Source organism: Saimiri boliviensis, chromosome 12 (genome assembly GCF_048565385.1).
Source record: "Saimiri boliviensis isolate mSaiBol1 chromosome 12, mSaiBol1.pri, whole genome shotgun sequence".
NCBI classification, from domain to species: domain Eukaryota; kingdom Metazoa; phylum Chordata; class Mammalia; order Primates; family Cebidae; genus Saimiri; species Saimiri boliviensis.
In genome coordinates this window covers 103,989,885-104,003,610 of record NC_133460.1, presented here as the reverse complement: position 1 = coordinate 104,003,610, position 13,726 = coordinate 103,989,885, and the positions used below count along the sequence as shown (strand labels likewise).

The window sequence follows — 13,726 nt, the reverse complement described above, 5'->3', positions numbered from 1 at the left end:
TTCAGGGAGGAGAGCCTGGAGGAGTGGCTACAACCAGTATTGAATGCCAACCTCTGCCAGGAAGGGTCCTGGACTGGTATGAACTTGCCAAATTAGTGGGAAGGCCAAGTGTACAGAAAATCAAAATCCAGGAAGACTGCAGGTGTGGCGGTCCAGCTGCTTAGAATGGGGCTGGATGAAGCCCAACATCTTTGTGGGCTGCTGGCCTGCTTCAGCAACAACAGAAGATACTTGCTTTCCTTCTGCCCTTCTGCAAAAACAGGGAGTTGTCCTAACCAGTTCAGGGAAGGTGGAGGATCAACTGCAAGACAGCAGAAGACTAAATAAAATACAAAGATTTAGTTTTTTCCTTTTTTTAACTAATGCAGTTAAATTTTAAACATCCTAGGCTGAGTGCAGTGGCTCATGCCTGTAATCCCAGTACTCTGGGAGGTTGAGGAGGGCGGATCACCTGTCAAGAGTTCAAGACCAGCCTGACCCACACGGAGAAACCCCATCACTACTAAAAATACAAAATTAGCCAGGTGTGGTGGTGCATGCCTGTAATCCCAGCTACTTGGGAGCCCAAGACAGGAGAATTGCTTGAACCCAGGAGACGGGGGTTGAGGTAAGCCGAGATCGCACCACTGTACTCCAGCCTGGGCGACAAGAGTGAAACTCTGTCTCAACAAAACAAAACAAAAATGTCAAACATCCTGAAGCCAAGTCATCCCCGAAAAGAGAGGTTTATCTTGAGCTCCTCGTACTCAATGAACAGCTTTTTACTGACTGACAGCATTTCCTCTTGAAGATGGTAATGCCCAGATCTGGGCCTCAGCTCAACTCCTCCAAAATTGCCCTTTGTTTTTCTGTGAGGGCCCTTTTCTCATTATGCATTGAGAAACCAATTTCGAATACAAAATGATACTGAAGGATTTTTTACTACATTTAGTCTTGAGTAAGGTGTAATTCACACAAGTACAACTAAATTAGTCACCATATATTGTGTGTGTCAAAGCACAGGATCAAAAGCAATGAAGCACAAACAACTCATGGACTGAATGTTAGTTTTCTCCTTAAGTTTTGGTGCCATACTCACAAGTCTCAAGTCATTGATTTGGTAAAGAGAACTCTCTTCTTGAGTTGATCATGTCCCATCATCAAAATCCAAGCAATCACAGCACAGAGGTCAGTGACCCAATAACTTGGTGGCCAGGAGGGCACAAAGATAATCAAGTATTTTAGCCTGCATGCTTCACAGTTTCACTAAACATTCACTTCCAACTTCTGAACAGACACACTGCCTCTTACTAGGACTCTCCTGACATCACTGCTCTCGGTGCTATTGGTACTAGCTGGGTGACCTTCAAAAATCACACCTGAACTCTCCGGGTTTTTTCAGAAAATAAAGAAGCCTACCTAAAAGATCTTCAAGGATCTTTCAACTTTAACATTTTGACTGTGAAATTTTCAAATAAATCTTTCCAGCATCAGACTTCTGATTTAGTAGTTCTTACTCTCTATTTGTTCAGAAGAATAATGATAACTAAACCTGCTTTTTTCCTTTTAAGGTTTATGAAACTACAGCCTAAGCCATGCACCAGGTGGGTACAGGAAGATCTCAACTTGCTGGGTAAGTTTCATGCTGAGAACAAAGTACTGGCAATGTTTACATTCAAACTTAATCTTTACTCATAACAAAGGCTGCCAGGAAATACTAGTGTCCCTATGTCTACAGGAAGAAGCTCTTAAAATAATAGTTGTAAATCACACTAAAGATCATGTACATCCAGGGAGACTGCTGAGAAAGGGGGTTTGAAATGAGCGTCAGTTTCACCCAAAAATGAGTTGAACAGACACCCAAAAAGGTATACTTAACTGTGCCCATCCCAGCTAATTACAGCCTCTTATATTAATTTTCAAGAATAAATATACAACTAATCTCTCGTAAATGTAAACTGCTGACTACACCATCTCACTGTTGGGAACCAGAGTTTTATCAATATTGTTAAAACAAAAAGTGTACAAAAATGAAGGGAAATAATGTAGGTCTTTCTTCTAAAATAATGTGTTACAAAGCATTTTTAATTTGCTGAGTTTTTAAATCTTCAAAATAATTTACCAGCTCTTTTGGAGACATACTTCTGCTATATTCACAAGAGTATCATTACTCAGTTATTTGTGTACTGGTAACAAATCCTAAGTATTTTAATACCATAACAAGGCAGGAAGCGAATGCCATTATAAATATACACATTATCATCCTCTTTCTATCCAGTGTGAGGCAATGTGGTAAGGCAATGGCCAACTGTAAGACAGTCTCCCATGTCTAGTTTAGAAACTGCTGGGGAGAAATGCACGCCGTTTTTAATTTTACAAGTGATACCAGGATACATACATATCCAAAGCATTTTCAAACAGTAATACAATTTTAATTTTATATATATATATATATATATATATATATATATACACACACGTATAAATGTTTGGACACCAGCCTCCTGAGTCATTGGCTGCCTCAGACGGGACAGTAGTGAAGACATCCCTCAACTAAGTTAGGGAACTTGAGAGGTAAAAATCCCCCAAAACCACCACCCAAGCTTGTGTCTCCCTCGCGTTCGCGGGCAGCGGGGTGCGCCGCGGTCCCGGGCCCGGAGGCCAAGCGGGCAGCAGGGACTGCGGCCTCCGGAGCCGACCAGGCCTGCTGCCCTCCTCCAAGTCCGGGAGCGCTAGGCCAGCGCCGGACACCCGGCCCTCCGTCCTGGAGTCGAGCCGCGGACGGCACAGGGGCCACTGCGGGGACGCTTCCTGGGCCACCAGATCCCGGGGCCTCCTTTCGCCCGGACGCCTGTCAAGGGCGGGTCGGGAACCCCTAGGGACTAGCCCTGGGGCCGCGGGAATGTGTGGCGGGGCGCGGAGCCGGCGTTCGCCCGCGAGGGGCCTTCCCCGACCCCCAGGCCCCGCCGCCTCGCGTCCCACCCGCCGCCCGCCGCCCGCCGCCCGCCGCCCGCCGCCCGCCGCCCGCCGCCCGCCGTCGAGGTGGCGCCGCCGACCAGGGCGGGCCGCGGGCCCGGCTCACCTTGGGGCCCTCGGGGGGCACGCGCGGGTCGTTCCACGTCGTGGTGCGGCTGTTGTGGTCCACGAAGAAGGGCCAGCCGGTCTGCGGGTCGATCTTGATCTCCCAGCCGGGGGGCAGGGGGTCGCGGTCACCGTTGCCGGACGCCACCTGCATCACGGGCGAGTGGGTGGCGGCGCTCATGCCGTGGAGGGGTTGGGGTCGGCCCGGGGCGGGGGCCGCCGAGGCGCGAGCGCGGAACGCGGGCTCCGGGCGCCGAGTCTCTGGCCGGGCCGCCGCCGCGGGCCCCTCTCCGCCGCCGACGTGTCCGGGAAGCCGGCGCCGGGCACCTTTATGAATTAAAGGCAGGGGTGACGTGGCCTGAGAGGGGTGGAAGTGTCTGGAAATAGCCTCCTCGCTGCCAGAGGAGAAGGAGGAGATAAAGGGAGGTAGCAACTGGCCGGCTAGAAACTTCTAGTCCCGTCCAGAGAAGTTGGCCGCGGCCCGGGGTTGGATGCGGAGCTCCGCCCTGAGTCATCGGCTATAATCGCGGCGGGCGGGGCTGCGGGCGGGGGCGGGGCCTCGGCCCGCGAGCCCCTCCCCCACCCTTCCCTCACCTTCCCTCACCTCCCCCCACCCCTCCGCGAGGAGCCTCCTGCGCGTGCCCGGGCCGGAGTGGCCGCGGGCGCGCCTTCGGGGTCTGACTGCGGATGAGACCCGGGACGCGCAGAGTTGGGGGCGTCCTCCGTGCGCCCTGGGCGGGTTTCGGCTTTCACACTCCCTGCCTCCCTCTCCTTTACGCCCAGTGAGTGTTCCCGGGGCCGGAGCCAGTGCTCCCGGTGCCTGCCGCCCCTCCTTCCTGTACAAACAAAGCCATCTCACCCACCCCGGTCCCCTCCCCCATGTATGACAGCCGGGGACACTGAGGGCTCCCTGGGAAGAGCGCGGGGACGCTCATCTGACACTAGAAGGAAGGCAGGGAGAAAATGGAAGTCAGTGCAAACTCGCCTGCTTTTCTTTAGAAACTTCAAGGAAAAAAAGATTGTGTCAGCTGATGGTTTTTAGTCTCCCAGACTAAAAAGAAAGTTTCGTTATAGTAAACAGCTTTAAAGAAAAATCACATTCTCTTGGGTTTGGATCTTTTTTATGGTAGAGGTTGGTTCTTGCCATCCTACATCTTGACCCTCATTTGGGAAGTAAAGACCTAACCTAACCGTGACATTTTTTCGTTTGGTTCATTCAATGGAGGTTGCACTTGTGACCTGTCAAAGGAGAAAATTCCAACATATTTAATTTAAAGATCTTTTTGTATGTTTTTATTTTTTACCTTTTTTTTTTTTTTTTTTTTTTTTTTTTTTTTTTTTTTTTTCTGAGACGGAGTTTCGCTCTTGTTACCCAGGCTGGAGTGCAATGGCGCGATCTCGGCTCACCACAACCTCCGCCTCCTGGGTTCAGGCAATTCTCCTGCCTCAGCCTCCTGAGTAGCTGGGATTACAGGCACACGCCACCATGCCCAGCTGATTTTTTGTATTTTTAGTAGAGACGGGGTTTCGCCATGTTGACCAGGATGGTCTCGATCTCTTGACCTCGTGATCCGCCCGCCTCGGCCTCCCAAAGTGCTGGGATTACAGGCTTGAGCCACCGCGCCCGGCCTTATTTTTTAACTTTTATTGTTAGTTTAAAGATCTTAATTGATTTTATTTGTGATTCTAGAATTGGGCAACACTTCCATTAAATTAGAATAAGTGTTCCCAAAAGCTGAGAGAAGAGGTTGGTTTTATAGACAGAGAAGGGCTGAAGAAAGCAGAAACAAAGAACCAAGACTGAATTGGTTGTTTTAAAATTACTTTCCTTGTAAAGAAGGGATAGAGAGAATCACAGAAAAATAATTGATGAGGGCTTGGCACTGTGGCTCACGCCTGTAATCCCAGTACTTCGGAAGGCCAGGACTGGAGGACCTCTTGAGTCCATGAGTTTGAGACCAGCCTGGACAACACAATGAGACCTGCACCTCTACAAAATAAAAAAAATAAGGCAGGTGCAGTGGCTTATGCCTGTAGTCTCAGCTACTCAGGCTGAGGTGGGAGGCTCACTTGAGACCAGGAGTTTGAAGCTGTCATGAGCTATGATTGTGCTCCTTATGCCAGCCTAAGCGACAGAGCAGGACCCTGTCTCTTAAAAAGAAAGAAAGAGAGAGAGAGAAAGAGAAATGATTGGTTAACATCAGGTTACATAGTTCAGATTACTGTGGAATTGACCCTTAACATGGGTTTGAACTGAGCAGGTCCACTTGTACATGGATTTTTTTCTTTTCTTTTCTTTTCTTTTTTTTTTTGAGACAGAGTTTCACTCCTGTCACCCAGGCTGGAATGCAGTGGTGCAATCTGGGCTCACTGCAACTCTGCCTCCTGGGTTCAAGTGATTCTCCTGTCTCAGCCTCCGGAGTAGCTGGGATTATAGGCGCCCGCCACCACACTAGGCTAATTTTTGTATTTTTAGTAGAGATGGGGTTTCACCATGTTGGCCTGGCTAGTTTAGAATTCCTGACCTCAGGTGATCCACCCTTCCTGGCCTCCCAAAGTACTAGGATTATAGGCATAAGCCACCGCACCCGGCCTGGATTTTTTTCAGTAAAAATTGCACCGAGTATGCTTGCCTCTCCTGTCTCCCCTTCCACCTCTTCCACGTCTTCTGCCTCTGCCACCCCTGAGACAGAGGAATCAACCCCTCCTTTTCCTTCCCCTCCTCAGCCTCCACGTGAAGATGATGAGAATGATGACGATTATCATGATCAACTTCCAATTAACGAGCAGTAAATGTAAATCTCTTCCTTATGATTTTTTTAATAACATGTTCTTTTCTCTAGCTTACTTTATTGCAAGAACACAGTATATCATATATGTAACATACAACATGTGTTAATTGACTGTTCATGTTATTGACAAGGCTTTTGGTCAACAGTAGGCTCTTGGTAATTTTGGGAGAGTCAAAAATATGCAGGGGCTGAGAGTGGTGGCTCACGCCTGTAATCCCAGCACTTTGGGAGGTCGAGCAGGAAATCACTTGAGATCAGGAATTCAAGACCAGCCTGGCCAGCATGGCAAAACCCTGTCTCTACTAAAAATACAAAAATTAGCTGGTTGTGGTGGCACACTTCTGTAATCCCAGCTACTTGGACGGCTGAGGCAGGAGAACCACTTGAACCTGGGAGCCAGAGGTTGTAATGAGCCTGAGATCACACCACTGTACTCCAGCCTGGGTGACAGAGCCAGACTCCGATTCAGAAGCAAAACAAAACAAAAAATAAAGTATGCAGAGATTTTCTTCTTTCTTTTTCTTTTTTTTTGAGACAGGGTCCTGCTCTGTCTCCCAGACTGGAGTGCAGTGGCGCAATCTCGGCTCACTGCAACTCTGCCTCCGGGGTTCAAGTGATTCTCCTGCTTCAGCCGCTCAGGTAGCTGGGATTACAGGCATGCACTACCATGCCTGGCTAATTTTTGTATTTTTAGTGGAGACAAGGGTTTCGCCATGTTGGCTAGGCTGGTTTCAAATTCCTGGTCTCAAGTGATCCACCTGCCTCAGCCTCCCAAAGTGCTGGGATTACAGCCACCGTGCCCAGCTATGCAGGGATTTTCGACTGCATGGGGATGGTGCCACCAACCACCTCCTGTCACCCCCCAACCCCCACCCCTCATTCAAAAGTAGCCTGTTTGGGAAATTAGACTATCATCTCTCCTGATTTCTCAGAAAGTCAGGTAACAGGTTGGTTTTGGGTTTGGTGATGTGGAACTTTAGCATGAGTGACTCCTTTCTGATTTTTAGTTGGGTCTGTTGAGGCCTAATCCAAGAGCTTAGTCCAAAACAGTGACCTTCTATGACTTTTATTTAACAAACGTCAATGAGCACCCCAATTTCCCTGGGAAAGAGAGACCGTGTTCCAGAAAGAGAGAATGTTAGGGAGGTTCCATTTTAGATCTTCAGGCATACTGACTCATTCCCTTCCCCAGAAATACTCTGAACTAATATTGGGCCCAGTTTTCCAACTCAGAATCAGAGAATATGCTCAAATCCTTGCAGTCAATACCTCTGCCCTTTCCTGCCCTCAGATTACTCCTTCTGGAGGAAATGTCAGAGAGGCCTGCCAATCATTTCCAACAGAATGATTCTCACTTGTAAAGGCATTCGTATCAGCTTTGGAGTCCAATAGCTCCAGCAACAATTAGGCCCATCATCAGAACTATCAGACTCAAACATGTTAGAGGCTGGTGTATAAACCTGAATGTCAATGCATTAATCTATCATGGGAGATATGACTGCTGAAGGAACTAGACCCCCAAATCAGTGCCTGTCTTATGCTTCCTTATATCTGCAGCCCTGAGTCCAGAGTCCATATTCAATAAATGTTGATGTTTATCAAAGATTGAATCCAGAATGAAATTTTATTTCTACCTTCTTCCTTGCTCAATTTGCTTTCCACTACAATTACAGTTTAAACAAACACAGAGGCCAGGTGCAGTGGTTCATGCCTATAATCCCAGCACTTTGAGAGGCAGAGGTGGGTGGATCACTTGAGGCCAGGAGTTCAAGACCAACCTGGCCAACAGCGTGAAACCCCCATCTCTACTAAAAATACAAAAATTAGCTGGGCATTGTAGTGGGTGCCTGTAATCTCAGCTACTCGGGAGGCTGAGGCAGGAGATTTGCTGGAACCTAGGGGGTGGGGTTTGCAGTGAGCTGAGACTGTGCCACTGCACTCTGCCTGGGCAGTAGAGCAAGACTCTATCTCAATAAATAAATAAATAAACAAACACCAAAAGTGTTTTTTTATTGGCCATTTCTCCCCTGAAAGAAGAAGCAGGGAGGAAGCAGGTTGCTCTGGGACTAACAGCTGCTTCTGACAGTTGCTCTGGAGGCTAAAGCAGCTCCATCTTGCATGCTCAACTGCCATGTTCACTTCTGATGAATTCCAGTTCTGGGAATGTCTCTAAGATTTCCTGATTTCACATACTTACCCTTAGGTCCAAATAATGTCGGTATTACTGTAATCCCACACATACTACAAATCCTGCCTTTGATAAATTCTTTACGGTATACAAGTGTGGGACTTGCGGGTAACAGTGCAGGGATCCACCATCTTGTCTTGCAGCCATCCAGGACATGGCTCATGTTTTTAAGTCCCTATTAAGTGTTTCTTTCTGAGAAACTGGATTTGCCCACCTCTTTCTTCAGCTTCTTGGCTTCCTCAGCCTTTGGAGGCAGGTTTGCATAGACCTGCTCACCGCAGAACAGTTATCCTCCACTAGGGACTTCCACAGGGTTTGTCTAAAACAGAGACGCAAGTCTTGGAGCCATGTTGAATTCATCATATCTGTCCTCAGTGGCTATTTCTCATCGCCAGGCCTTCGGACACTCCCTCTGTAGGCCTCCTGGAGTTCATATGCCCAGATCAGGAGCTTAAGCATAACCCTAGATTTCTTTTGCCCCTCACTATTTAATTATCCCTTTTTTTTTTTAAGACAGAGTCTTGCTCTGTCACCTGGACTGGCATGCCATGTCACGGTCTTGCCTCACTGCCAACTCCACCTCCTGGGTTCAAGCGATTCTCCTGCCTCAGCCTCCCGAGTAGCTGGGATTACAGGCACGTGCCACCATTAGCACGCCTGGCTAATTTTTGTATTTTTAGTAGAGGCGAGGTTTCACCACGTTGGCCAGGCTGGTCTTGAACCCCTGACCTCAGGTGAATTGCCTGCCTTGGCCTCCCAAAGTGCTGGGATTACAGGGATGAGCCACTGCGCCCGGCCCATTTAATTACCCTTAAATCTGTGGATTCCACCTCCTAGATATTCCTTGATTGTGAACTCCTGTCTGCCCTTAGTGCCACCAACCTGTCCAGGTCACCCTTGCCTGTCATCTGGGCCCTGACATAGCCTCCTGATGGATCTCCCAGCCTCTAATTTCACATGCGTGTGTGTGTGTGTGTGTGTGTATGTGTGTGTGTAGGCACTTTGTCATGAAAACCAGCCTCTAATCTTGTTCATCTCCAAGTCATTGCCCACATAGTAGCCAGAGCAACCTTTCAAGCATGAAACAGGCCTTTCCCCTTCTCTGCCTAGAAATCTTTAATGCCTCCCTGTTGCCTCACACTCTTTGGCCTGGTGTACATAAGACCTTCCTCCTGTCAGCCTGGTGTGTGCTCTGGCTGGCCATGCTGCACCATATCATGTAGGCGCTGACACAGCCTGGCCTTGCCTCTGCCCACCCTGTTTCCTCCACCTGGAGAGCCCTTGTCTCCAACACCCAATGGCCTCTCACTCTCTTTGCCTGGCTAACTCTCCTTCATCATCAGGTATCAACCTTTGGCATCACTCTTCTTCATCCTCCTGGTCTGGGTCATGTGTCCCTTCTATTGTGGCAAAAAATTGTGATGACTTTTGCACCAACCCAACAGGTGCTCCCTTATACATCCTGTGCCACCTGTCAATTGCACTGCATTGCAATTGCTTGTCTAATGGTCTGATTTGCCCATGGATTGAGTTTCATGAGGGCAGGAGCTGACTGTCAATCACCACTGGGTCCCCAGCCTCTAGCACAGTGCCTGACAGATAATAGTTACTAAAGCAACAGTTGTAATAGCTACCACTTATTGAGCATTTACTGCATGCTAGGTACTATGTGAAAGGCTTTGTGTGGATCACCGCATTTCATTTTCATAGGAGAAGCTGCGATGCGTGCTGCCCAGATCCACTTTCAGAGATGAGGGACTTATTCCACCTGCTGTTGGGGATGCTGTAGGAAGCCCAGTCTCAGCTGCCTATGGGGACTGACACAGCTGAAGATAACTGCCTTGCCCAAGGTCACACGTCCCTCCAGGGACAACCTGCATCCAGTGACTCATCTACCAAGGAGCTGCTTAGGAGCCCAGCCCCTTTGGTCAGACTCACGATAGGGCTAACGGGCTACCCCAACTCCAGAGTGCCCTCTGGGGTTCACTGCTGCTTTCTTTGGGACTGCTTCACAGCTCAGCTTCTCCCTCTGCGCAGTCCTGCTTCCCGTGTTGATTCTAGGAGAATTCTGTAATAAAGTCCAGCTTGCTACCTCTCATAGTCAGCTTCCTGAGGAACCAAGCCTGGAACAATCCTCTCAGCAGCCTTCTGGGTAGGCGTTATTATGATTTTCCTTTTACAGATGAAGCAACTAGGGTTTAGAGACGTTAACACAAGGCTCTTGATTTGTGGAGATGGGATTTGAATTGCAGCAATTGACACTGGATCCCACGCTACAAATAGGCACTCCAACATGATAAGTGAATCTGGCTTAGTCCCACTTGTCACCAAGGGGAAAAATGTAAAAAGCTAGAATTGAGAAACAATACTTTGTGCAAATGATTTTCCTCAATGCTGATGAAACAGGAGCTGCAGCTGGCTGCTGGAAGATGACAAATCAGCCCCATCAATGATGTGCCTGGGCCTGGCTGACTCACAGTACAGGTCACAGACAGAGGACTCAAGCCCAGCTATAATGGTGAGTTTTAAATGAAAATGTCAACCAAAAGATTTCAGTGTCTGGATGATTTAATCCATTTCTAATGGAACACAAAAGCCAGCATAGGAGAACAGCCAGTTCTCCTTGATCTGTGCAAAATGTTGATCATCCCAGGTCATTTTTGTTTGTCTTTGGGATGTTATCAGAGATCAGCACATGCAGCCATGCACACCTTCACCAGCCATCCCCTCTCAGGGGCTCCTTCCACTAGGGACAGCCTAGATAAAAGGAGGCCAGGGCCATCTGGATAGAAGCCATAACCTCTCTCTAATGTCCTGATGGTCAAGTGCATTGGAAGAGAAGGGCCACAGGCAGTAGGTATTAGCACTTAGGGGCCTAGAAGACGTTCGGCCTGGTTATACTGTACGGACTTCTATGATAAGCTCTATAGATACGCCCTGGTGGAGGTGGAGGGGGAAGCCAATATGGCTTCACTGCAGAGTTTCAGACTGCAGCACTAACTTTGCATCTGTTTGTTATTAAATGTTAAAGTCTGTGCCTGCTTGAGCCCCGTCACCCTGAGCTCTCTGACCTTGTGTGGCAGGTGCATCCTGGAACAAGCATCTGGGCCTTGAATCATAAACCATCCCATTTTACTATTTAGCTCTCTACATTCTTCCCTGAAAGACTAGCAGGGACCATGGTACTGGGGACTGTAGCATCAAAAGCTAATTATTTCTGACTTTTTATTTTTTGAGGTGGAGTCTCACTCTGTTGCCCAAGCTGGAGCACAGTGGTGCGATCTCGGCTCACTGCAACCTCTGCCCCCTGAGCTGGGATCACAGGTATGTGCCACCACACTGGCTAATTTTTGAATTTTTATTAGAGATGGGCTTTCACCATGCTGACCAGGCTGGTCTTGAACTGCTGACCTCAAGTGATCTACCTGCCTTGGCCTCCCAAAGTGTTGGGGTTACAGGCGAGAGCCACTGCACCCAGGTAAATTTTTAGTTATTATTACTATTTTTAAAAATATCAGGCACTGTCCTGATCTCATTTATCTACTCAGCAACCCTAGGAAGCACAGGCTTTTATTAAACCCATTGCATGGATGAGGAAACAGCTTAGAGATGTTGAATAATTTGCCTGAGCTTGCATAGCTGACCACCAAGTAAAACCAGGATTTGAATCTAGGTCTGGCTGATTCTGCAACCTGTATTTAACCACAAGGCGAAACAGCTCTCTGCCTCTTGCTGCTTCTCATTTTTAGGTGAGTCCTAGCTGAGCAGCTATACTGGATTGAATAGTATCACCGCGAGTTCGTGTCTACCACGATCGCAGAATATAACCTTACTTTGCAGATGTGATCAAATTAAGATGAGGTCATACTGGATTAGAGTGGGCTTTAATCCAATGGCTGGTGTCCTCATAAGAAGAGGACTTTGGGGCTGGGCACGGTGGCTCAAGCCTGTAATCCCAGCACTTTGGGAGGCCGAGGCGGGTGGATCACGAGGTCAAGAGATCGAGACCATCCTAGTCAACATGGTGAAACCCCGTCTCTACTAAAAATACAAAAAATTAGCTGGGCGTGGTGGTGCGTGCCTGTAATCCCAGCTACTCAGGAGGCTGAGGCAGGAGAATTGCCTGAACCCAGGAGGCGGAGGTTGCGGTGAGCCGAGATCGTGCCATTGCACTCCAGCGAAACTCCGTCTCAAAAAAAAAAAAAAAAAAAAAAAAAGAGGACTTTGGGAGGCCAAGGTGGGTGGATTGCTTGAGTCCAAGAGTTTGAGACCAGCCTGGGCAACATGGTGAAACCCCATCTCTACAAAATATGCAAATATTAGCTGGGCATGGTGGTGTGAGCCTGTAGTCCCAGCTACTTGGGAGGCTGAGGTGGGAGACTAGCTTGAGCCTGGGAGGCAGAGGTTGCAGTGGGCCAGTATCACACCACTGCCCTCCAGCTTGGGTGACAAAGTGAGACCTATGCCCCCAAAAAAAGTAAAAAGAGGGGCCGGGCACAATGGCTTATGCCTGTAATCTCAGCACTTTGGGAGATCAAGGAAGACCAAGACCACCAAATGACCGAGGAGGATCATTTGAGGTCAGGAGTTCGAGACCAGCCTGACCAACATGGTGAAACTTCGTCTCTACTAAAAATACAAAAAAATTAGCTGAGTATGGTGGTGTGCACCTGTAATCCCAGCAACTGGGGAGGATGGGGCAAGAGAATTGCTTGAACCCAAGAGGCACAGGTTGCAGTGAGCTGAAATCGTGCCACTGTACTCCAGCCTAGGTGACAGAGGAAGATTCTGTCTCAAAAATAGACAATGAATAAATAAATACATAAATAAAAATTAAAAAAGGGAAATGTTGATACAGAGACACAGACATACAGAGAAAAGACCTTGTGACAATGAAAGCAGATATCAGAGCAATGCACCTGAAGCCAAGGAGCACTGAGGATTGTCAGCAACCGCCAGAAGCTGGAAGGGGCAGGTAGGATTCTCCCTAGAGTCTTCCAGAGAGAGCATGGCCCTAATACCACCTTCATTCTGGCCTCCAGGACTATGGGATAATAAATTTCTGTTGTTTCAAGCCATGCAGTTTTGGCACTTTGCTATAGCAGCCCTCGGAGATGAGAACAGTGGCCATGCTGTCAGGTTTTTTTTTGAGACGAAGTCTTGCTCTGTCACCCAGGCTGGAGTCCAATCTTGGCTCACTGCAACCTCTGCCTCCAGGGTTCAAGTGATTCTCCTGCCTCAGACTCTTGAGGAGCTGGAACAGCAGATGCCCACCACGATGCCCAGCTAATATTTGTATTTTTAGTAGAGACAGGGTTTCACCATGTTGGCCAGGCCGATCTCTAACTCCTGACCTCAAGTGATCTGCGTGCCTCGGCCTCCCAAAGTGCTGGGATTACAGGTGTGAGCTATCTCACCTGGCCCATGCTGTCAGTCTCTGTTGCCCATCTCCAATGTCACTTCTGCAATTATAGTAAAAACCTTTCTTGAAAGCATGATTGACAAATTGTCTAATTTGTCCCTCATCAAGCATGGCAGTCAAAGACTTTCTTGATTTCTATCACTCCCCCAGGCAGAAATGAACCCTCTTCCTGTTTAAGGAACTGTCTCCCCTGAATAACACTAAATTCTCAAATCATTTGAAATAAAACTCTTAAATTTGCTCTCATATTTAAATTAGGCCAGG

At 48.2% G+C, this 13,726-nt stretch overlaps 1 protein-coding gene across 2 annotated transcripts in view; it reads right to left on the bottom strand.

The window, feature by feature from the left end:
* BAG3 (BAG cochaperone 3) overlaps positions 1 to 3,567 on the bottom strand; it is a 28,510-nt gene extending 24,943 nt beyond the window's left edge. The window contains exon 1 of one of the 2 annotated variants that reach the window (XM_039465163.2): positions 3,062 to 3,567. In XM_039465163.2, the coding sequence (XP_039321097.2) occupies positions 3,062 to 3,241 (180 nt within the window). In that variant the 5' untranslated portion in view covers positions 3,242 to 3,567. The remainder of the gene's footprint in view (positions 1 to 3,061) is intronic. The other variant, XM_039465164.2, reaches the window with a different exon arrangement.
* Positions 3,568 to 13,726: the final 10,159 nt, after the last annotated feature.